The 24,767-nt window shown below is 45.3% G+C and overlaps 1 protein-coding gene across 4 annotated transcripts in view; it reads left to right on the top strand.

Moving 5' to 3' along the window:
- The window catches only part of ZCCHC7 (zinc finger CCHC-type containing 7), a 489,275-nt gene that overhangs the window by 28,759 nt on the left and 435,749 nt on the right, over positions 1 to 24,767 (top strand). For all 4 annotated transcript variants that reach the window (XM_033917137.1, XM_033917162.1, XM_033917145.1 and 1 more), the window contains exon 2: positions 21,223 to 21,927. In XM_033917137.1, coding sequence (XP_033773028.1) covers positions 21,223 to 21,927 — 705 coding nt within the window. The remainder of the gene's footprint in view (positions 1 to 21,222; positions 21,928 to 24,767) is intronic.

Raw genomic sequence — 24,767 nt, 5'->3', positions numbered from 1 at the left:
GGTGCCGATTGTCGATCAGCTTCTATTATCAGCATCGGCATTATCGGCACCGCAGAAATCTTTATCCATGCCTATTCTATCAGCAGAACCAAAGTCTCATCGACGCACTGTTCTTTCAGTTTCTGATCTGGTACCGGTCTCTGAAACCCGTACCGCTGTGCAGTCACCAGGTACCGTATCGACCCGTTCGGGGAAATCGGTACGCAAGACCAAACATACCGAGACATCCACTCCACTTTCTCAGGGCCATCTTCAATCGATACGGGACCCTGACTTGTGGGACGACTCCGATGATCCCCTCGGTACCGAGGAGGATTATTCGTCTGATGAGGATGATCCATCGGTGCAGGATCCTGCTACTAAACCAGAGCACTCCTCCTTTACCAAATTCTTAAAGGAGATGTCAGACACTCTTTCTATTCCTCTAGAGTCTGACTCTAAAAAATCCAAGGCATTTCTCGATGCTTTGGATTTTGACCAACCTCCCAAAGAGTTTTTAAAGTTGCCCCTCCATGACATCTTGAGGGAAACTTTCTATAAAAATTTGGAAACTCCTTTAACAATACCAGGAGCCCCGAGAAAATTAGAATCTCTTTATAAAGTGATTCCTATTCCAGGGTTTGACAAACACCAACTTCCCCATGAGTCTCTGCTGGTGGAGTCGACCCTGAAGAAATCTACGGGAGCTAGTGTTTATGCCTCTGTCCCTCCTGGCAGAGAGGGCAAGGCCATGGATAAATTTGGGAAACGCCTTTACCAAAATGCGATGTTGGCCAACCGTTCAGGTAACTACGCGTTCCACTTCTCTTTTTACCTCAAACATCTCATCCAACAGGTGACCTCTTTTCAAAAGTATATTCCGGACCGTAAACTTCCTGCTTTTCAGCAATGCACCTCTAGCCTTTTGCAACTCAGAAAGTTTATGGTCCGTTCAATTTATGATACTTTTGAACTGACATCACGGGCCACTGCTATGTCTGTGGCAATGAGAAGGTTGGCATGGCTTCGAGTCTCAGACCTGGATGTAAACCACCAGGACCGACTTGCCAAAGCGCCCTGCCTAGGGGATGAGCTGTTTGGGGAGTCCATGGATACCACCACCCAAAAGCTATCTGCCCATGAAACTAGGTGGGACACCTTGTTAAAAAACAAGAAGAAACCTCCTCGTCCATTTAGACAACAATCTTCGTATCAGAGGAGATTTTCGGCTCGGCCGGCTCAGCCTCATCCTCCCCAACCTCGGAGGCAACGCCAACAGCACCAACAGGCTCGTCAACAGCAACAGCCCTTAAACCTGCTCCTGAACCTAAGCCGACACAGCCCTTTTGACTCCCTTCTCCAGGGCATTGCCAGTCTTCCTCCCTCCTGTTCTCTTCCTCAGCCCATAGGAGGTCGACTTCGAATTTTTCTCTCTTGCTGGGAAGTAATCACCTCCGACCAGTGGGTTCTTTCAATCATAGCCCACGGCTACTCCCTAAATTTCCAGACTCCTCCACCATTAGGCCTGCCAAAAGAGTCTGCTTCCACCCACTCTCAGTCCCTCCTACTGGCTCAGGAGGTTCACTCCCTCCTTCTTCTCAATGCCATCGAACCAGTTCCTCAAGATCAGCGAGGCCTGGGATTTTACTCCCGGTACTTTCTAGTACCCAAAAAGACCGGAGACCTCAGACCAATATTAGATCTCAGAGATCTCAACAAGTGTCTGGTCAAGGAGAAGTTCAAAATGTTATCTCTTGCAACCCTATATCCTCTTCTCTCTCAGGGCGACTGGCTATGCTCTCTCGATCTCAAGGAGGCGTACACTCACATTCCTATCCATCTAACGTCCAGGCAATATCTACGCTTTCTCGTCAACCAGCATCATTACCAGTACAAGGTGTTACCCTTCGGTCTAGCCTCCTCTCCCAGGGTATTCACCAAATGTCTGATTGTGGTCGCGGCTTATCTCCGCTCTCACAATTTTCAAGTCTTCCCTTATCTGGACGACTGGCTGATCAAGGCTCATTCTCCGCAGGCCGTTCAACTTGCCACCAATCAGACCATTCTCTTCCTTCAACTGTTGAGGTTCGAAATCAATCTACCCAAGTCGCATCTAATTCCAACTCAACGACTTCAATTCATTGGAGCCATTCTGGACACTCTTCAGATGAGGGCATTTCTTCTAACAAATCGCCTTCACAACATTCTTCATCTCTGTCAACGGGTGTTGCTTGAATCTATTGTCTCCTCCCAACTCTCAGCCTACCTGGAAAGATTCTCTATCCTCCTACCCTATCAATACGGCTTCAGACCTAACTTCAGTACTGAAACCCTCCTGGCCTCCCTAACCTCGAAGATCCAACAACTTCACTCTCACAAAAAATTTGCTGTTCTACTCCAATTCGACCTCTCTGCAGCCTTCGACGTTGTCCATCATGACATTCTAATCTTCCTACTCTCCGAGATAGGCATCAGCTCCACGGTCCTTGATTGGTTCTCGAATTTCTTACGTTCTCGCTCTTACATCGTCACCAAGAATGGTACCTCATCCTCCCCGTGGATACCGACATGTGGAGTTCCACAAGGCTCCCCCCTATCCCCTATCCTCTTCAACATTTATATGTCCTCCCTGAACCTCCTCCACCTTTCCCCCCTAGAAATACTCTTCACTTACGCTGACGATATCCTGATCCTCCTCGAGACCGACGCAAACCTCACCAATCTCGCTGCAAACATCTCTTCATGCATAACCAAACTTCAATCCTGGGCTCTTGCTGTACAAATGAAACTGAATGAGTCCAAAACCAAACTACTTTGGCTTGGCCCCAAACTTGATCATTTACCCACTTCCATCCCACTGCCCACAGGCTCCTCTCTACAACTAGAGTTCTCTAGCAAAGTTCTGGGCATCACCATAGATTCCTCGCTATCCTTCAACGACCACCTCAACTCCCTGATAAAAACATGCTTTCACAGCCTTCACATGCTGAGGAAAGTGAGGTCCTGCTTCCACCAAAAACACTTTGCCGTGCTCGTACAGTCCATCATCCTCTCCAGATTGGACTATTGCAATTCCATCTACCTTAGCTTAACAAAGAAAAGCCTCCACAGACTCCAACTAATCCAGAACACCGCGGCCAAACTTATCTTCTCAAAAAGCAAATTTGACCATGTTTCTCCGCTCCTGTCCAAGCTGCACTGGCTTCCTGTCATCTCCAGGGTCCATTTTAAATGTGCCTGCTTATCCTTCAAGATGCTCCACGGCATCCTTCCACCTCTTATTCCTCTATCCTGGAATTCCTCAATTCCATTCTCCACCAGATCCACGCAAAAATTAAAACTATCCTTCCCCTCCTCAAAGGGTATCTCCCTCGTCGGTAAACTCGGGTCCTCCCTCCACTTCAGAATCGTTCAGCTCTGGAATAGTCTCCCTTCCCCTCTCCGCATCTTGAGCCCCCTTCTACCATTCCGTAAGCTTCTGAAGACTTGGCTCTTCTCCAAAACGTAACCCGTCCCCTCCCTATTATTATCACACCTAACCTCTCTCTTACTTACTCCTATATATCCACTGGAGTTCCGTTGCTTTCCTAACCATGTAAACCGTGTCGAGCTCCACCTGTGGAGATGATGCGGTATATAAACCCAAGATTTAGTTTAGTTTAGTTTAGTCCATCTCTGCAAATCACATGATGGTACTCTTGGGGCACATGGCCTCCACAGTGCATGTCACCCCCTTCGCACGTCTCCACCTACGTACTCCTCAATGGACCTTAGCGAACCAGTGGTCCCAAGCGACGGATCCTTGTTCACAACTCATATCTGTGACCTCGTCTCTTCGACAGTCGCTTCTTTGGTGGTTGAGATCTTCAAATCTATCCAGAGGTCTGCTGTTCCATCTACCTCCTCATCAACTGGTCATCACCACGGATTCCTCCCCCTATGCATGGGGAGCTCACTTGAACGAGTTCCAAACTCAGGGGTTTTGGACTACCCAGGAAAAGAAACACCACATCAATTTCCTGGAACTCCGAGCGATGTTTTACGCCCTCAAGGCTTTTCAACATCTTCTTTTTCCTCAGGTACTACTCATTTGCACAGACAACCAAGTTGAAATGTATTACATCAACAAACAGGGAGGGACGGGATCCCGTCGCTTGTGTCAGGAAGCTCAAAGAATTTGGACCTGGGCGACAGCTCGTCACTTATTCCTGAAGGCGGTCTACATCCAAGGGGAACAGAATTGTTTAGCGGACAATCTCAGCAGAATTCTTCAACCTCACGAATGGACTCTCGATCCCTTGACCCTCCAGTCCATTTTCTCTCAATGGGGCACACCTCAAGTGGATCTTTTTGCAGCTCCCCACAACCAACTGCCCCTGTTTTGCTCCAGACTTTACTCTCCTCACCGTCTGGAACCCGATGCGTTTCTCCTGGATTGGACCAATCTCTTCCTTTATGCATTCCCTCCTCTTCCGCTCATGCTGCGCACATTATTCAAACTCAAGAGGGAACAAGCCACCATGATTCTCATCGCTCCACGGTGGCCAAGACAGCATTGGTTCTCCCTTCTACTTCAACTCAGTTCCAGGGAACCCATACCTCTTCCACTGTTTCCTTCACTACTTACACAGCATCAGCAAACTCTACTTCATCCCAGCTTACAGTCTCTGCACCTGACAGCTTGGTATCTCTCGGGCTGACTTCGGCTCACTCTCTCCTTTCTCAGCCTGTCCGTTCTATTATTGATGCCTCCAGGAAACCGGCTACTCTTCAATGTTACCAACAAAAGTGGTCTCGGTTTTCTTCCTGGTGCCTCTTGCATCACCATAATCCTATGTCTATAGCAGTAGGACTGGTGTTAGACTATCTTCTGTCCTTATCTGACTCTGGCCTTAAATCCTCTTCGATTAGAGTTCACCTTAGTGCTTTTGCAGCTTTTCATGAGCCGATTCATGGAAAACCCCTCTCAGCTCATCCCTTGGTTTCTAGGTTCATGAAGGGCCTTTTCAATGTGAAGCCACCTCTTAGGGCCCCTCCTTTTGTATGGGATCTTAATGTGGTTCTTTCTGCGTTAATGAAACCTCCTTTCGAGCCTTTGGCCACAGCGCATTTTAAATTTCTAACTTGGAAAGTGGTCTTTCTTATAGCTCTCACTTCTGCCAGGAGGGTCAGTGAGCTCCATGCTCTGGTGGCTGATCCACCTTTCACTGTTTTTCACCATGATAAGGTCGTCCTCCGTACACACCCAAAATTCCTTCCTAAGGTTGTGTCTGAGTTTCATCTTAACCAATCCATCGTCCTACCTGTTTTTTTCCCAAAGCCTCATTCTAATCCAGGTGAACAGGCTTTGCATACCTTGGATTGTAAACGTGCTCTGGCTTACTATCTTGAACGCACCAAACCTCACAGATCATCTCCTCAACTGTTTTTGTCCTTTGATCCTAACAAGTTGGGCCATCCGGTATCTAAACGCACCCTGTCCAATTGGCTTGCTGCTTGCGTTTCATTCTGTTATGCTCAGTCGGGCCTGACACTGGAAGGTTCTGTCACGGGCCACAAGATTAGAGCTATGGCAGCGTCTGTAGCTTTCCTCTGTTCTACTTCTATTGAGGAATTCTGCAAGGCTGCTACTTGGTCCTCAGTTCATACTTTTACATCTCACTATTGTCTGGATGCATTCTCCAGACGGGATGGACACTTCGGCCAATCTGTTTTACAAAATTTGTTTTCCTAATGGCCAACCTTCCCTCCATCCCTCTTTTTGTTAGCTTGGAGGTCACCCATCAGTCAAGAATATGCTGCCTGCTTGTCCTGGGATAAAGCACAGTTACTTACCGTAACAGGTGTTATCCAGGGACAGCAGGCAGATATTCTTGCGTCCCTCCCACCTCCCCAGGTTGGCTTCTTAGCTGGCTTATCCTAACTGGGGACCGCGCGCCTCCGTCGGGCGGGAAGGCACTCGCGCACGCGCGGTGCGGCCTAGCTAGAACTTTCTAAAGTTCTTAGTTTCAAGTTTCAAGTTTCATTTTATTTGATGTTTCGCTTATTACAAACTAAGCGATTAACAAAATATAACAAACATTGTTAAATTATATAATATTAAACATTAGAGGGGTAAAATAACAGTATCTTAGTACTACTTTAACTAAAAGGAATTTTAGAGTGCAATCACTCTAAAATTGTCCGTACCGGGGCTCCGTCGGTGCCGTCACCCATCAGTCAAGAATATCTGCCTGCTGTCCCTGGATAACACCTGTTACGGTAAGTAACTGTGCTTAATGGTAACCACAAAATTAAACTACACAAAACACACTCTTTTATCCCTCCCCACCTTGCACAGCATTTCTTCTTCTCTCCTCCACCCCCATGTGCTATGTCCACCATCTCTCTCTCATTCCTTCCCTTGCTGTAAAGGGAGTGAGGAAAGAAAGATAGAGGGATCCAGGATATATCGCTCCAATTCCTAATACTGCCACATCCAACATTTCTCCCTCTCTCATCTCCCCCGGACTGTGTGCAGCATCTTTTACCCCTGTCCACCAGCCCCATGCCCAACATTTCTCCTTCTATTACCCCTCTCCAGAACCATGCGACATCTCTTCCTCCATTCCCTCCACCACCAGGTCCAATATTCTTCCCTCTTGCATCTGTCCCACTGTTCTCTCTCCAACACCACATCCAACATTTCTCCCTCTCATCTTTCTCTACCTTACTCCTCTCCCACCAACATATCCAACAATTCTCTTCCTATGCCCAACATTCTCCTCTTTCTTCCTTTCCCCATGTACACCATTTCTTTCCCTCACACCCATGCTCAACAATTTTCCCTTTCTATTCCCTCCTCCACCTCAGCATCTCTTTCCTTCTATCCTTCCATGCTATGTCCCAAGTTCATGCCCCTTCCCTCCCTTCCTTCTGTATCCCTCCCTCCTTCCTTACTGACATTTTCTCTGCGTACAGTGTGCTTTTTAAAATTTTATTGTTGGTAGATTATTTTGACTTGGTCATTTTAAAAGTAGCTCGCAAGCCAAAAAAGTGTGGGCACCCCTGCTGTAGAGCCATTTCTTATATGACTGGATGAACTATATTTATCTTTTTTTTGTTAATTGTTTAAATTCATGCAGAAATAAATGGCTAAATTGAACCTAATGGCTTCATTAACGTCTTTCCCTTTTTTAAACCTCTATACCATTTGAAAGAGGGCAAATATCTAATTATTCCCTTCTAGAATTGGATACTTCTTAAATTTAGTAAAAATATTCTGGCACAAGTGTCAAACCTTAAAAAAGGAAATCATATTGAGCATTGGAAAATAATAATAAACTAATAAAAATTAGTACACATTTAGGGCTCCTTTTACTAAGTTGTGATAATGGTTTTAGCATGCGTTTAGCGCACACAGAATTACCACGTACACTAGATGCTAACGCCAGCATTGAGCTGGCTTTAGTTTTCCCGCTTAGCGCGGGGGTTTGCGTGCGCTAAAAATGCTAGCGCACCTTAGTAAAAGAGGGGGTTAATTTTCCCCATCCCACCCGGCTACTTTTTCATGCCACCTGGCTGGAAAAAATTTCTGGGGATAACACTGCTATCTTATTCAGTATCTTCGTAAATGACCTGGATGAAGAAATGACCAGTCTCATCACCAAGTTTGCAGATGACACAAAGCTTTGCCGGGCAATCCGATCACAAAAAGACAACGAGGAACTCCAGAGAGATTTGAACCAACTTAAGAGATGGGCAGAAAATTGGCAGATGAGTTTTAATGTAGAAAAATGCAAAGTGATGCACCTGGGCAGGAAAAACAAGGAGCATGAGAATAAGAGAAATAAGAGATGCATACATCACCAGAAAGAATTAGAATAGACAGGTCATGTGACTGTAGGGTCAACCATTTCTTGGTAAAAGAAATAAGAGTTGGATTTTTTAGCAATATAAAGCTCATATCTGTAGAACCCACCAAAGAGGTCATCAGTTAGATTTAGTTACTTTCTCCTCTAGTGAGCCACTCAACCCCAAAATATTCTGGAAACAAGAACACTGGACTGACTCACTATGGTCATAGAAACATAGAAGATGACGGCAGAAAAGGGCTACAGCCCATCAAGTCTGCCCACTCTGCTTACCCACCCCCTGTCTATGCCCTAATGACCCAATTTCCTTATCTTGACCCTCGTAGGGATCCCACATGGGTATCCCATTTATTCTTAAAGTCTGGCACGCTGTCTGCCTCGATCACCTGCACTGGAAGCTTGTTCCAATGATCAACCACTCTCTCTGTGAAGAAATACTTTCTTGTGTCGCCATGAAATTTTCTGCCCCTTGAGTTTGAGCGGGTGCCCTCTTGTGGCCGAGGGTCCCTTGAGAAAGAAAATATCATCTTCCACTTCGACACGTCCCGTGAGGTACTTAAATGTTTTGATCATGTCTCCCCTCTCCCTACGTTCCTCAAAATTGTAGAGCTGCAATTTGTTCAGTCTCTCTTCGTACGAGAGACCCTTGAGCCCCGAGATCATCCTGGTGGCCGTCCGTTGAACCGATTCAATTCTGCGCACATCTTTACTGTAATGTGGCCTCCAGAATTGCACACAGTACTCCAGATGAGGTCTCACCATGGCCCTGTACAACGGCATTATGACTTCAGGCTTTCGGCTGACGAAACTTCTATTGATACAACCCAATATCTGCCTTGCCTTAGATGAAGCCTTCTCCACTTGATTGGCAGTTTTCATGTCTGCACTGATGATTACTCCTAAATCTCGTTCTGCTGAAGTCCTAGTTAAAGTTTCTCCGTTCAAGAAGTACGTCCTGCATGGATTTCCGCTTCCGAGGTGCATGACCTTACATTTCTTAGCATTGAAGCCTAGCTGCCAGGTTGAGGACCAACTTTCCAATGTAAGCAGGTCCTGCGCCATATAATTCTGTAAACTGCATTCACTTACCATATTACATAGTTTGGCATCATCGGCGAATAGTGTTATTTTACCTTGAAGCCCTTGAGTCAGATCCCCTATGAATATGTTGAAAAGGAGTGGACCCAGGACCGAGCCCTGCGGCACTCCAATGGTCACCTCCGATGTTTTAGAGAGGGTACCATTAACCACCACCCTCTGAAGTCTGCCACTCAGCCAATCATTGACCCATGCAGTTAGTGTCTCTCCTAACCCCATCGATTCCATCTTGCTTAGCAGCCTGCGGTGTGGGACACTGTCAAAAGCTTTACTGAAGTCCAGGTACTCTCCCAAGTCCAAAGACTCTCCCAAGTCCAACTTTCTTGTTACCCAGTCAAAGAAGCTGATGAGATTGGATTGGCAGGACCTACCCTTGGTGAATCCATGCTGACTGGGATCCCAAAGATTCCCTTCATTCAAGATCGTGTCCAATTTGCTTTTAATTAGTGTTTCTATGAGTTTGCACACTATTGATGTGAGACTCACCGGTCTATAATTCGCAGCCTCTGCCCTGCAACCCTTTTTATGCAGAGGAACAACATTAGCTAATTTCCAGTCCAGGGGAACTTTCCCCTTACTTAGGGAGAGATTGAATAGCTCAGCCAACGGTTTCGCCAGGACATCGCTCAATTCTCTGAGTACTCTTGGGTGCAAATTGTCTGGTCCCATGGCTTTGTTCACCTTGAGTCTTGCCAGTTCACTGTAAACTTCACCTGGTGTGAACTCAAAATTCTGAAACGGGTCTTCTGTGCTTTGTGTTGCCTTCAACTGCGGACCGTGTCCCAGTGCCTCACAGGTGAAGACTGAGCAGAAGTATTCATTCAGTAGTTCGGCTTTATCGGAATCTGCTTCCACGTAACTTCCGTCCGGTCTTCTAAAGCGTACTATCCCGCCTGTGTTCCTTTTTCTGTCACTAATATACCTGAAGAATGATTTGTCCCCCTTTTTAATGGTCGGATCACAGTCTCTGCAATTTTGAACTCGATTGCCAACTAAAAACTACAAGTTCAACAAATAATAACCCAAAAACGAGAAATAAAAAATTCCACACTAGCAGGGGTAAAATAAATCCCGTAGAATTCTGGTCTCACTATGAGATCATATCAGATCAAAACGAACAAACCGATCAATTTATGAACTCCTGGATTAATGACAGCACCAATATCCTAAATAAAATGGCTCCCATTAAAACACGCAGAAAGAGACTTAAAAACCTAGAGGGCTGGTTTGACACAGAACTGCTAATGCTAAAGAGAGACCTAAGAAAATCGGAAAGACTCTGGCTAAAATCAGGACCACAAGAGCACAGAATTGCCTGGAGACAAAAATTAAAAATCTTCAAAAATCGGACCAAAGAAAAACGCAAAAACTTCTATGCCCTCAAAATTGGCGACATCTCAACCAACAGTAGCAACCTTTTTAAGCTGGTAAATGATCTATACAATATAGAAACATTTATCGACACACCCGAAGAGCCCACTCTAACTGCAAACAGCATGGCTGATTTCTTCATCTCCAAAATACAAAATCTAAGATCCTCCCTCACCGACCCAACCAAGACCCACTGGTGTTACCCCATTCTACTAGACTCAGACGACTCCAGAGCCGACCTATTCTGGAATACATTCTCACCCATAGACTGGCAAACTTTTAGTAAACACTACAATAAGTATGCCAATTCCTACTGCAGACTAGATACCTGTCCCCCTAATGTCATGAAATTAGCCCCAATCAATTTTAAGGCCAAAATGATGATTTGGATCAACTCTCTACTATCCTCTGGGAAGTTCCCAGTAGAACAAGGGCACATTATGATTACACCAATTAAGAAAAATACTAAAGAGCCATCTAACACTGCATCCAACTTCAGACCTATCGCCAATATCCCCCTGACTACCAAAATAGCAGAAGGAATAGTAAACACCAAACTCAACACATACTTAGAAAAACACAATATCTTACATGACAACCAATCCGGTTTCCGGTCAGGTCACAGCACTGAAACAATTTTAGCTTCTCTGCTTGATTACCTTCATCAACTATTCAGCCTAGGCTCAAGCGCTCTAATATTGCAACTCGATCTGAGTAGCGCATTTGACTTGGTTGACCATGCCACTCTACTAGACTGTCTATCATCTATTGGAATCTCAGGTCATGTTCTCAATTGGTTCCACGAATTCTTGACAACAAGAACCTACAAGGTGTTCAAGGATGATACTACCTCTTACAACTGGGACAACCCTTGTGGGGTCCTACAAGGCTCCCCCTTGTCCCCCACTCTATTTAACATCTACCTTGCCTCCCTAGGAAACCTCCTGCAGAGTTTAAAGCTCAAATTCTTCATCTACGCAGACATCACCATAATCATTCCGCTCTCTTACCTTACCTCAGAGCTTCTAAACTCACTATCTTTCACCCTAAATCAGATCGAACTCTGGATGACAGCGTTTAGACTAAAGCTAAACCCAGAAAAAACTAAATTCTTCTTAGTATCCCCAAACGACAAAATCAAGGAAACTGCGCTACATGTTAACGGTCTAGACTACTGTATTGAGCAATCCTTAAAAATACTAGGAGTTACCTTAGACAAGCATCTCACACTGGAGAAACACACTGACCTAGTGTTTAAGAAAAGTATCTCGGTGCTCTGGAAACTCCGCACCATTAAAAAATACTTTGACGACACCTCCTTTCGTCTGCTGGTCCAAGCTTCTATTCTTAGTGTCCTGGACTACTGTAACATCATTTATCTAGGCGCCTTCAAGAAAATCACCAAGAAGCTGAGATTGGTCCAAAATACCGCCATCCGCCTTATCTTTGGCCTGAAGAAATGGGAACACATATCCCCTTTCTACCACAAGTTGCACTGGCTGCCATTCGAATCCAGAGTCCTATTTAAGTTCTCTTGTATCTGCTACAAAACCGTATCTGGTATGTCACCAGACTACCTTTACCCCCACTTCAACCTGAACTATAATAATAAGAGCTCCCGCAGAATAACTATGTTCGCTTTTCCCTCACTGAAATTGTGTCATCTTAAAAGATTCCTCGAACGAACCTTCTCTTTTCAAGCGGCCAAACTAAATTCATGGCTCGCCCAAATTATGCTTGACGCCTCTTCATACCTCCACTTTAGAAAAAAGCTCAAAACTCTACTTTTCAATGGACCAAATCCTTAATGCTCCCCACTTCCGCCTTAATCGTTCCCCTTCTCCACATTAGAAAACCGGTCAAAATCTCTTCTTTGCAACAGATCAAATCCTTAACCCTCCCCTCCCCCTCCTCAACGCTTCCCACCTTCTCCTTTACTTTTTCCCCACCCTTCCAAGATTGTTGCTCCCCCCTCTCATCTAATATGCTTTGTTCCCCCTTCTCTTAAATCCAATTGTATTCTCTTACAGTACATACTGTATATGCTCTGTATTAGCCCTTCACCTCACCTAAATTGTCAATGTAAACAAGTTTTGACCTTTCGATTGCCTTACTATGTTCTTCCTTGTTCAATCGCACTGTATGTAATTCATCTATTTTTTGTGAACCGCCTAGAACTCCCTGGGTATGGCGGTATACAAAAAAATAAATTATTATTATTAGAACAAACAAATCTGGTTCCACCATCTGCCATAGGTAACTTGTGAGAGGTCCTTGCAAGATCCATAAATGGTTTTTAATGCAGCAGTGAGTAAAGAGTCAAACAATGCAGTATCAAAATAATTTGAAGCAGAATTGAGAGGCACTTTCCAGGACAATGGTTACATAAGAAAAATGTGCCAAAACTGAACTGGAAACCCCCAAACAAACTCAGCAAGTACTTCATTTTGTGCTAAACACAATTGGTGGCATAACCATGAGAGGGGCTGGGCCTCCCACTTTGAACTTAGCCCCCCTCAAAATGAACATCTCCCTTGCTGTAGCTGATGGGATGTTTTGATTTTCCATCATCTTGGTCCCAGTTTCTGCTTTTGTATATCTTCTACTAATTCTCTTTCAAGGCCTCAGGAACCCCGGTTCCTTCCCTGTGGGAGTCCCGTGAGCCTGGGGGGGGATCCCTGTAGACCTGGGAGGGATTCCCGAGGGAGTCCCGTAGACTTAGGGGGATCCCTGCGGAAGTCCCGTGAGATTCCCACAATCCCCGTTCCCGTGCAGATTACTTCATAGAGAAGCTTTGGCGGACCTGTGGAGCCAGCCTCCTGTGTGCCACTGTTCTCGGGGGTGGTGGTGGTGGGGGGGGGGGCATTTCCCTTGGAATTTGCTTGCCCTCTGACTTTGTCAAGGGTGTTTTTGGTTTGGTTTTTAAAAAAATATATTTTATTGAAAAGCAGTGCAGAAAACCAATAATAGGAGTACAATCAGTACAAAGAAACTGCAATGTATAGAGAATAATGAAACATGAATAGGCATTTTTAATTTTTCCCCCATCCCTCCCCCCTAAAACCTGAATAGCTCCCAAGTCTTCAATATGGAAAAGAAAATAACAAAACATACTGATCACAAATTAAGCAATCTACTTCAGGCAGTTGGTGTCAATGAGTTTCATAACGGTTCCCAAGTACATTGCAGCCTTCCCAAGAATTGCCGCTGCTGGGTCAGACCAATGGTCCATCATGCCCAGTAGTCCGCTCACGCGGCGGCCCTTATGTCAAAGACCAGTGCCCTAACTGAGACTAGCCTTACCTGTGTACGTTCTGGAGTGTCCAAAGTGGGAGTCCCGCCTTTCCATCTGTAAATGCTGTATGTGGAGTGCCCTCCAATGAGTCAGGGAAGGATATTCTGAAGTCAAACAATGCAGCAAGATGGCCTTAATGCTTAAAAGAAGGGATATCTCTAAAAAGTCTCGCATACCCTTAGGCACAGGGGCGATTGTTACACATTGAGAAAAAATTAGCATGGGTGTTGATGGACAATGTGTCTATCATAAGACAGAGATATGCTGTAAAATACTCCTCCAAAAATGAATAGCTGTGCAAGAATAAAACATGTGACCAAGAGCAGTATTCGGGTTACAACATTTCAGACAAGTAGAATCGATATGGAGGGTCATGCGTTGGGCTCAACTAGGCGAGATGTAAAGGTACTTAACCAATTTATAGCTGATTTCCCAAAGAGGAACTGGCAAGTGTAATTGGGACATCATATGGAGATAACACTTGAGTTTGTCAGCTGATAGGGCCACACCTAAGTCAGCAGACCACCGAGTACTAAGACGCGAATAATCATAATCTGGCTGTAGTTCCTGCAAACCTTTATGATGGAAGCATAAATGGATAGTATTTTGGGTATCTAGACAAAGAGCTTCTTTCAGTTGCTCAAGAGCTTCGGAGGTCAGTGCAGAAGAGGGCAAGTGATGACGCCTCCTTTCGCCTGTTGGTACAATCTGCTATTCTGAGTGTTCTAAATTACTGTAACATCATGTACTTAGGCGTCTTCAAGAAAATCACCAGGAAGTTGAGGTTGGTCCAAAACACTGCCGTCCGTCTCATCTTTGGCTTGAAGAAATGGGAACACATAACCCCTTTCTACCACAAGTTACACTGGCTGCTGTTCAGATCCAGAGTTCTATTTAAGTTGTCATGCATCTGCTACAAAACAATATTTGGTCTCTCATCGGATTATCTTTACCCACACTTCAACCTGAATTACAACAATAAGAGCTCCCACAGAATAAATCCTAAGGAAATCCCTGATTGGACACCTCAGGCCCCTCAGCCAATCAGGGCCTTTGGACCCTTCCTGTGCATCACATGATGTACTGGGGTGGGGCCTAAGGCCCACATTTGTGATGGCGGCAGGAGCAGGAGGGACTGAGCATCCCTCCTGTTCCTGACTTTTAAAGGTACGGGGAGGGGGAGGACAGCTGCGACCCCGACCCAACGGCAGGAAGGAGTGGGTATTTCTCCTGCCACATCAGTTGGGAGGGACGCGATGACAAGAGGGAGTGGGCATCCCTGCTGCCATTTTTTTTTTGGTTCAAGGAGGGAGGAGTGCTTTGTTGGGGGGTGGGGTTAAATTTTTTTTTTTTTAAATTGGGCAAGTATTTTGCATGTATAATACATGCAAAATATCTGAGCCATTAAAACAAAAACAAAAACCCGGCAGAAGCCCTGACAGGAGGCTGCTTCTCCTGTCACTACTGTCGGGGCTCTGCACCAACTCAATCGTTTACTGAGTGATTGAGTCAATGAGTTTGCATGTAAATGATTTGCACCTCCGTGCAAACTATTTGCATGCAAATTTGATAGTGAATCAATCGCTGTTTGGAAAATCGGCCAGAGAATCTGCCAACAGTGATTGAGTCGCTATCTTTAGTGAATCTGGGCCTTAGTGGATTGTTTCAATCAGACCCTTTGAAATAAACACAGTAATCAGATTGCCCTATTGACTTTTAAAAAAGCTATTCTCTCTTCCTTAAAGAACCTTAATTGTCTCCTAATTCAGGTCAGAAGCACTGCTACTACAGGAACTTTTTTTTTTTTTTTTTAACAGAAGGTTTGAGCTCTAGGCTGTTACACTTAAGTTTCTGGTAAAACAATTCACATTTAAAACTGTGAAAAAAGGGTTGTATACTATTGAAACTAGTTTTTTGTGTACTATTGAAACTAGTTTTTTTTTTTCCAAGATTTTATAGAAGAAATGCAAAAATATGCACAATAAATAATATAACCAAAATCCCATGAACGACTACTTCGGAAAATTGTGAGCCATGGAATCGAGGGTGAAATACTCACATAGATTAAAAACTGGCTGGAGCATAGGAAACGGAGAGTGGGGGTAAATGGACAATACTCGGACTGGAAGAGCATCACCAGTGGGGTGCCGCAGGGCTCGGTGCTTGGACCCGTGCTCTTCAACATCTTTATAAACGATCTGGACATAGGTACGACAAGCGAGGTGATTAAATTTGCAGACGATACAAGGTTATTCAGAGTAATGAAGACGCAGGGGGGTTGCGAAGATCTGCAATGTGACATAATCAGGCTCAAGGAATGGGCATCGACATGGCAGATGAGGTTCAACGTGGATAAGTGTAAAGTGATGCATGTCGGTAACAAAACTCTCATGCACGAATACAGGATGTCTGGGGGTAATTGGAGATACCTCCCAGGAAAGGGACTTGGGAGTTCTGAATGACAAGTCGATGAAGCTGTCCACGCAATGTGCGAAAAGGGCGATTAGAATGCTAGGAATAATAAAGGGGATCACGAACAGATCGGAGAAGGTTATCATGCCACTGTACCGGGCCATGAGCGCCCTCACCTGGAGTACTGCATCCAGCACTGGTCGCCGTACATGAAGGAGGACATGGTACTACTCGAAAAGGTCCAGAGAAGAGCGACTAAGATGGTTAAGGGGTTGGAGGAGCTGCAATACAGCGATAGATTAGAGAAACTGGGCCTCTTCTCCCTCGAACAGAAAAGATTGAGAGGGGACATGATCGAAACATTCAAGGTACTGAAGGGAATAGACTTAGTAGATAAGGGCAGGTTGTTCACCCTCTCCAAGGTAGGGAGAACGAGAGGGCACTCTCTAAAGTTGAAAGTTCTTCTTCACCTAGAGAGTGGCAGAAAACTGGAACGCTCTTCCGGAGTCTGTCATCAGGGATTCAAGAAAAAGTTAGATAAGTTCGTGCTGAACCAGAATGTACACAGGTAGTGCTAGTCTCAGTTAAGGCACTAGTCTTTAACCAGAGGGCTGTTGCGTGAGCGGATTGCTGGGCACGATGGACCACTGGTCTGACCCAGCAGCGACAATTCTTATTTTCTTAATTATGTCCTCCCACCCAGCCAAAAGTCATACTGAGATTATTCAGTACGAGATGAAACAGTCCAAGCCAAAAAAGAACCCACCCACAACCTCCCACCCCTCCCATCCCCCCACTTCATATGTGTGCAGCGAACAAAATAGGAAACTCAAGAGCAGCTGGGTGAGACCACTAGGGAACCGACAACCACTTAATGTAGGGATCCCAAACCTTCAAAAAGAGAGGCGATGGTGCATTAGAGCTATCAATTTAGACATACGAAAAATAAAAGCTAATTTTCCCAATAAATGCTGCCTAGTGGGTGGGTGGACCTGCTTCCACTGTGCAGCCAGCAATAGTCTACTATCTGTGAACACATGAAAAGCCAATGTCTGACAGGAGTGCGGCAACGTCCCATGTGGCATATGCAATAAAAGCACTGCCCATAGATCTACGAATGGGCCTGTAAAAAATTTCAGAAAGAATATTAAACACCATAGACCAATAGAGGAACAATTTAGGACAATCCCACCAAATGTGCAAAAACATACCTCTTTGCCCACATTGCCTCCAACACAAGTCAGATGTCTTGTGAGTAAATACGGTGCAAGCGAACTGGTGTAAGATACCATTGGTAAAGCATTACTATTGAAACTACAGTCAAACCTCGGTTTGCGAGTAATGCGGTTTGCGAGTATTTTGCAAAACACTCAAGCAAATCGTGCCTCACAAACCGAGTGTTGAATCAATTTGCGAGCCCCTCCCCCCCCGAGAACCGGCATCGCCCCCGCCCGCAAACGCCCCCCTGAGAACCGGCATCGCCCCCCCTTGCTCGCTAACGCATCTCCCCCGCCTGCCCAAACACAAGCTCTTACCCCGATCTGGCACGCAGCACCAATCCACATGACGTGCCAGTGCCCGAAGATCCTGCCTCTTGCCTGGGCTGGGCATTGAGTATCTGCGCCTGTGCCTGGCTCCTGCTTTCGGGATACTCAAGGCCCAGCCCAGGCAAGAGGCAGGATCTTCAGGCACTGGCACATCCTGTGGGTTGGTGTGCATGTTTGTGCCAGATCGGGGTAAAGGATTGTGTTTAGGCGAGCGGGGGATGCCGGTTTGAGCCGGGGGGGGGGGGGGAGATGATGCCAGTTCTCGGGGGGGCTTCGCAGGCAGGGGGGGGTGATGCCAGTTTGGGGGGATGGATGCGTGCCAGTGGCCTTTGGGGGTGGGGGGTGAGGTGTAGCTGCGCCGGTGGCCTCGGGGGTGTGGGGTGAGGTGGAGCAGTGCCAGTGGCCTCGGGGGGGAACGAATCAAGTGAGTTTCCCTTACTTCCTATGGGGAAACTCGCTTTGATATACGAGCACGCTTCTGGAACGAATCATGCTCGTAAACCAAAGTTCCACTCTTTCTTTATGATGTGCCTTCTAGAGCAGTAGTCTCAAATTCACGTCCTGGGGGGTCACATGTGGCCCACCAGGTACTATTTTGAGGCCTTCGGTATGTTTATCATAATCACAAAAGTAAAATAAAACAGTTTCTTGATCACTTGCATGTCTCTTTAGCTATAAATGACAATATTATTATTAACACCTAGCCAAAAGGAAAGATTTATAAACTATAAAGTTTTTACCTCATGCAATGTCTTTAATAAGACATTAACTATTTTTTCTGAGGCCCTCAAAGTACCTACAAATCCAAAATGTGGCCCTGCAAAGGATTTGAGTTTGAGACCACTGTTCTAGAGGCTATTAATGTTATAGACTGTGACAGTTTTGTTTCTATCTCTAGCAGAAAGTTCATGTTTAAAATTATGGGGGAAGGTCTTTTCTGTATACTATGGAAACTGGCTAGCAGAATTGTGAAAAAGATTACCTAAATACTTTTAGGTTCACCTTGACTTTAAAAAAAAAAAACAAACAAACTTACAAGTTCCTTGCTCCTACACCTAATAAGCAGTGAGGTTCATGGACTCGATATTTGATTTCTTCCATTTAAAAACAGTGGGGTTGATATTCTAAGGCGTTTATCTGGCTTCCAGCACCTGCTAACCAGCTTAGGTGGCGAGAGGGTACTAGGGGGGCCTGTGAGTGGAGCTTGGGCATAGCCAGAAGATAAGTGGTTAGCAGCCATATTCTCAGACCCCTTTTCACATAGGATAGCAAAAAGGCTGTCCTAATTATATCCAGTTAGCAGTCTGAATATGGCTGCTAACTGGATAGTACTTCATGGCACTGAAACAGAATATTTGGTGCTAACTTATATTTGGGTACCAGTGCTGAATATCCAGTTTAATTCTAAATATAGTGGCTGGAATTTTGCATAAACACTGAGGGGGGGAATTCTGTATAGGACGCTAATCTCAGCAGCCGCCTAAGAAGTGGCTGAGAATCGCAGACTGGCATCCTATACAGAATCATGTCTGCCCTAATGGACAGACGTCTAACCCCGCCTAACCATCCTGATTCTCTAACTGGTGTCCATGACACAGGCATCGGTTAGAGAATCGCGCCTGATCCCTTGCCATCAGCTGATAGCAGTAAGGAAATCTCTCTGCCGCAATCAGTGGAGCGGCCATGGCAGGGAACCCCCAAACTCCCCTGCAAAGTCAGCCAGCAGAAGGGATGCCCATTCCCTCCCATTGTCATCCTGAACCCCCTGCGAATGTCCTCATGGGAGGAACCTTAGGTATCTGGCCAATTGGAGTATTAGGCCACTCCCACTGCATCCCAAGATGCACTGAGAAGGAGGCCTAAGACTCTGGTTGGCCTAAGGCCCCTCCTTAGACATCTGGGCCAATCGGAGCCTTAGGCCCCTCCCCTGTGCATCCTAGAATGCATCAGGAAGGGGAAGGCCCGCTGTTTTGGAATGGCAAGCCTATCGGTTGGAGAGTGTTTGCATTCACCTTAAAAGGTACAGGAATATTGGGAGGGGGGTGTTTGCAGGGTATTCCAGTTAGGAGGGGTGTCTGCCAGTTAGGTGGGGTGCTCAGGGATCTACAGGTGGAAGGTCTCTTAATGGGGGGGGGTTGTCTCTGGATGGGGGGAAGTTCCGGGGGGGAGGTGGCTGCAGGAGAGTGTGAGCATCCTTCCTGCTGGGAGATTTGTCGGGGAGCATCACTCCTACCGCAGACATTCGCAGGGGATTTAGGGGTGGCGATAGGAGGGAGTAGGCATCATTCTTGCCAGACGGGGTGATTTGGGATAGTCCCTGTCATGGCCACTCAGCTGATCAGCACAGTGGCCATGTCTATTTGAAATGTAGGCCAGCATTTTACTGGCCTATATTTCAGGCGTCTATTGCGGCCTAAGGGAGACGCCTAGGCCCTCTTAACCCTTTAATTGGCAGGTGGTGAAACAGCTTCTTTATGTAACTTGATGTTGAACGAGAGCAACAGAGCCAAGTAACAGGCATTTGGAGATGCAGATCTCACATAAGAGCCATGAAGACACATGTTGCTTCTGAGCAACAATGCCAAATAAAAGGTTAAGCTCGCCCAAAGCCACTTCGGACAAATCCACACCCAGCCTTGGGCGAGCTTAAATGTCCCGATGCCTCCCCCTGCACCTGTGACAGATGCCTACATTGTAGGTGGTCTGCCTTGGGATGATTATTATTATTTTTTTAGAAAGCGTGCTTCCCGACTGGCTGGTTAGACAGCGGTAGGACACCTACCGCTGCCTACAATCAGGATGCCATTTATAGAATTTGCCCCTGATTGCTGCTGTTAAATATCAGCCCCAGTCAGTTTAACTTGACTGCTGGGTTGTAGGCCACTTTCTTTGAAGATTTTACATATGGGGCTGCATTGGATTTGTCTCTGAATTACATGTTTTGAGCTTCTTAACAACAGAATTTCACCCTGTTAAGTCAGGATTTGTTTAGCCTTCCACTTGTGGTGTGGAGATATTCAAATAGGCAACAACAAAAAAGGGGGGTGGGCGCGACCCAGTTGCTCCACAGAAAAGAGAGTCCAAAGAACAAAAAGAGATTGTGGAGGACAGTGTTCTAGATGCTACTTTATTGGTGTATTATTCCAAGACAAAATATATGCACATCTACATATGTTGAGGTGTAAGAGGACCCAACAAGGTCTGTGTTTTGGTAGACACGACTTCCTCAGGGGTCTGGTCCGATGTGAATACACAAAATGTGGATGAACAAACAGATAAAAAACCTCGCTGGTTGTTTGGTGTCCTGGGCTCCCTTCAGAATAGACCCCAGTAAGGTAAGGTTTCAGGCAGGTAGGAGTTCCCACTGACATTGAGGATTGCTCCTGTGTTGCCAATAGCATATGTTTTGTCTTGGAATAATACACCAATAAAGTAGCATCTAGAACATTGTCCTCCACAGTCTCTCTTTGTTCTTTGAGATATTCATTTATACAGCTAAGATAACTTCAGAGTTGGAAATTTGATCTTCTAAATCATGGTAATAGTTTCTGGTCCCACTAAAATTTATTTTAGGTCATGCTTTTTTTGGAGAAGTTGCTGCTCTTGCATATAGTTTTTCCAAGGTAGCAGATATTAATGACACCTATTTTTTTTTTCTTAATCATAGGGCTTAATTCCCTTTTCATGATGTTTGGTGGTTATGAAGACATAGAAGCTTATGAAGATGATCTCTATCGTGATGATTCCTCCAGTGTGCAGAGTATTGACAGTGAAGTAGAGTGGCATCTCTATAGCCAGGTTCATTATGCACAGAAACTTGATAACATCAGTGGGCGAGAAGAGGAATTACTGTCCTCTGATGTCAAACAAAGCTTAAATGACATAAAAAGTGATGGAGAGAAGGAAGAAGTGAAAAGTCTTGTAATTTTGTCAGACAGTGATGTCATCCAGATTTCAGATGGCTCAGAGGTCATCATCCTTTCTGACTCTCCAGAAGAAGATAGTGTTTATAATACCAAAGGCAAGAAGTTGGTGACATTTCAGACAAAAGACACCAGACACGCCACACCAAATACTATTAAAACCACTGGACACAGTTTTCCAGATAGCTGTCATTTGGATACAAAAGGTCATCATAATCAGAGAAGAGCAGAAGAATCCAGTGCCAGCACTGTCTCCAGGTCTGCCAAAATCCATCAGATTTTGATAAATGAGGACAGTTCAGCTGCAGAGGACAAGGAGGAGAGCTCACTTTCAGAAAGTGAGCTAAGTGATAACATTGAGAGCTGGATGCTGCTGGGATGCCATAAACAGGATGGAGACAACAGAATCCAACTGAACATTGAGGGCTATGGAACATCCATCAGTGAAGGTCAGTAGCATCAATAGTTTCTGTTCCTTAGTGGAAACTGTACCATTGACAAGAGACTGAGTTATGGGTGAATGGAATCATAATATCTTGTTGCTAGCTTTTATGACCTTAATGTGTTTTATTTGCTCTGATTTTTAAAGTAAGGACAGAATAAGTTTATACAAAAAAGTGTATGTTCAAGTAGAGAAACAGAAGCTCATGAAGGACAATAGAAGTATTGATGAGCATACTGTAGTACTAATGTTGTGAAGTATTACACAAAACAAATTTGTTGCTAGAGACAAATTAACTACAAACAAACCACAATAATTGCAAAACTTCAATGACATTTGTACCAGGAACATACATTACTAGTGGGAAAAAACTGTGTGGCTAATGCAGGGCAGCTGTCTCTACTTCAGCTTAACATGTATTTCACAATACCTGCACCAACTGCAAGGCACATTCCCACCTCTTCTGTACCTTAATGTGAAATTCTACATTAATGAGCTAATATAGTAACCTTGTTTTAGAGCTCTGCATGGTTTCCTAATGCATGCATGATCTAGAATAGAAGTGACTCCTGCTGAAACCATGTGGATTCTTTTGTATTCTTGGATGAGAAAAGGGCATAGACTACAGATAAACTCGTACCTGTTCACCCAGAAGATGCAATAGTATATTTAATATGATGTCAGAATGAGCAGCTACACAGCTTCCGGTAGAAGATATTCATGGCAGTCTCTAGCCTCCCATGCAGGGAAGGGACATGAAGGGTTTGGACTGCAGGGACTTGTAGCTGAAGCCCATCAGTCATAGAATAACAGAGCAAAAAGGCAAAGAAAAAGAAGCTCTAAAGAAGATCTAAAAAACCCCACAAACCTACCAGTGCATAGTGCAGTTATATTTCTGCTCTGCTCAGTTCAGGGAGGGCAGGGCCTGATTAGGATGACCAATCATAGTATGTATACAGAATCTGGCTTAGGGTAATGTGCATGTGCACAGAAAGAAATATTTCTTTATCTTAAGTTACAAATTAATAAGGTGCTGGGGAGAGACAAAGGCTGTGGCAGAGGAATTCAGAGCCAGATTCTCAAAAATTGGTATTAAATAGCGAAGGGGTGCTGTCGCTGGCATTCTTGTAGCGATTTCAACGTGAGTCATTATCAAAAAATTGCTCATGTAAATGAGGTCGGTGGACAGTAGCGAAGAGTCGCTAAATTTGCTTGTGCCCATCGCTGGTGATAGTGATGGGCATATGCACAGAATAAATGCAAAAATAAAAAACAAAATAACAACAAATTGAGCCACAAGTAACCCTCTCCCACCACCAGCAACACCCCCACCCCCCCCCAGCAGCAAGAGAGATGCCCACTCTCTCCTGCTGCCAACTGACACACTCCTCTGGCAGCAGGAAAGATGCCCAATCTTTCTCGCTGCCAACCGACACAACCCCCATAAGACGCACCTGACCATAAGACACACCATAGATTTAGAGGAGGAAAACAAGAAAAAAACATTCTGAACCAAATTCTCCCTGCCAGGCTCTGTACCCAACCCCATACTCCTTGTCAGGCTCTGCACCCTGTCCCCCCTCCCTGCCAGGCTCTGTACCCTGTCCCCCCCCTCTTGTGGGCTAGTGGTAGGCCGGGACAGGGCACAGGGCAGGCAGGCCTAGTGGCAGGCAGGCCTAGTAGCCTAGTGACAGGCAGGCAAGCCCCATACCCCCCACATACCTTAAATCATCCCCCCATCCCCCCTATGTACCTCCCAGTGCCTTTTTTATCATACCCCCCTCCCCGGTATCTTTAAAAATCCCTCCCTCTCTCGCTAGATGTCTCCTATTTCCCAGCCAGCGGTGCAGAGGTCAGGAGCAAAGCTTTCTGCACTCCTGCTTGGGCCCAAGCTGCTTTCTGAATGGCTGCGTTCAGTTCTTGTGGGACTTGCGAGAACTGATTGCAGCCATTCAGAAAGCAGCGCGTGCCCAAGTGGGAGCGAAGAAAGCTTTGCTCCTGACCTCCGCACCACTGATTGGGAAATAAAAGGAGACAGCTAGTGAGGGAGGGATCATGCTGGACCACCAGGTTATTTGTAACAAGGCGGGTAGATGGCTGCGGGCGGGGGGAGGGGGGTTGGGGTTTTAAAAAGGTGCGGCGTGCATGCAGGAGTGGGGTGTTTTACAAAGGTGTAGCGGGCGTGCGGCAGCGCAGCGGGTGGGGTGTTTTAAAAAGGTGCAGTGGTGGGAGGGGTGTTTTTAAATGGTACCGGGGGAGGGGGGTAATGTTTTGTACCTTCACTACATAAGACATACCGAGATTTCCACCCACTTTTGGGTGGGGGAAAAAAAGTGTGTTTTCTGTGCTGAATTGCTGGCAAACTGTCTTGCTTCAGTTCAGCAGGTAATTCTTTACCTGGTGTGCTTCTGTATATGTAGAGGCCTCAGTTGTCGCAGGTCTTTGTGCCAAAGTGTCAGTTTTAGTAAGAGTCACTATTGGAGCCATCTCTTCTTTTAATTTTGATGAGCAGACAGATGAAGAAATGCTAACAGAGATTAGGAAAGCTGGCAAATTGGGCAAAAGTATAATATATGTATGAGGTAATTGAAATCATGCATTAACACCTCCACACAGTTATGATTATAAGATCCTCTCCACAAAAGTCACACTCACTTGCAAAAATCAAAATAAGTGGTGGAGAAAAAGATCTCAGTTATGCTTCATAGATCATAAAAAACCTGCAATTACCCCAATATTAACTGGATAAATGGTACATTTGGGAGTGCTAGGGAGGTGAAATTCCTAGACGTAATAAATGACTGCTTCTTGGAGCAACTAGTTTAGGAAACGAGAATAGGGGGAGCT

The sequence above is a fragment of the Geotrypetes seraphini genome, chromosome 1 (assembly GCF_902459505.1).
Source record: "Geotrypetes seraphini chromosome 1, aGeoSer1.1, whole genome shotgun sequence".
Classification (NCBI taxonomy): domain Eukaryota; kingdom Metazoa; phylum Chordata; class Amphibia; order Gymnophiona; family Dermophiidae; genus Geotrypetes; species Geotrypetes seraphini.
The sequence above is the reverse complement of the archived record's forward strand: the minus strand, read 5'-3'. Positions and strand labels throughout refer to the sequence as shown.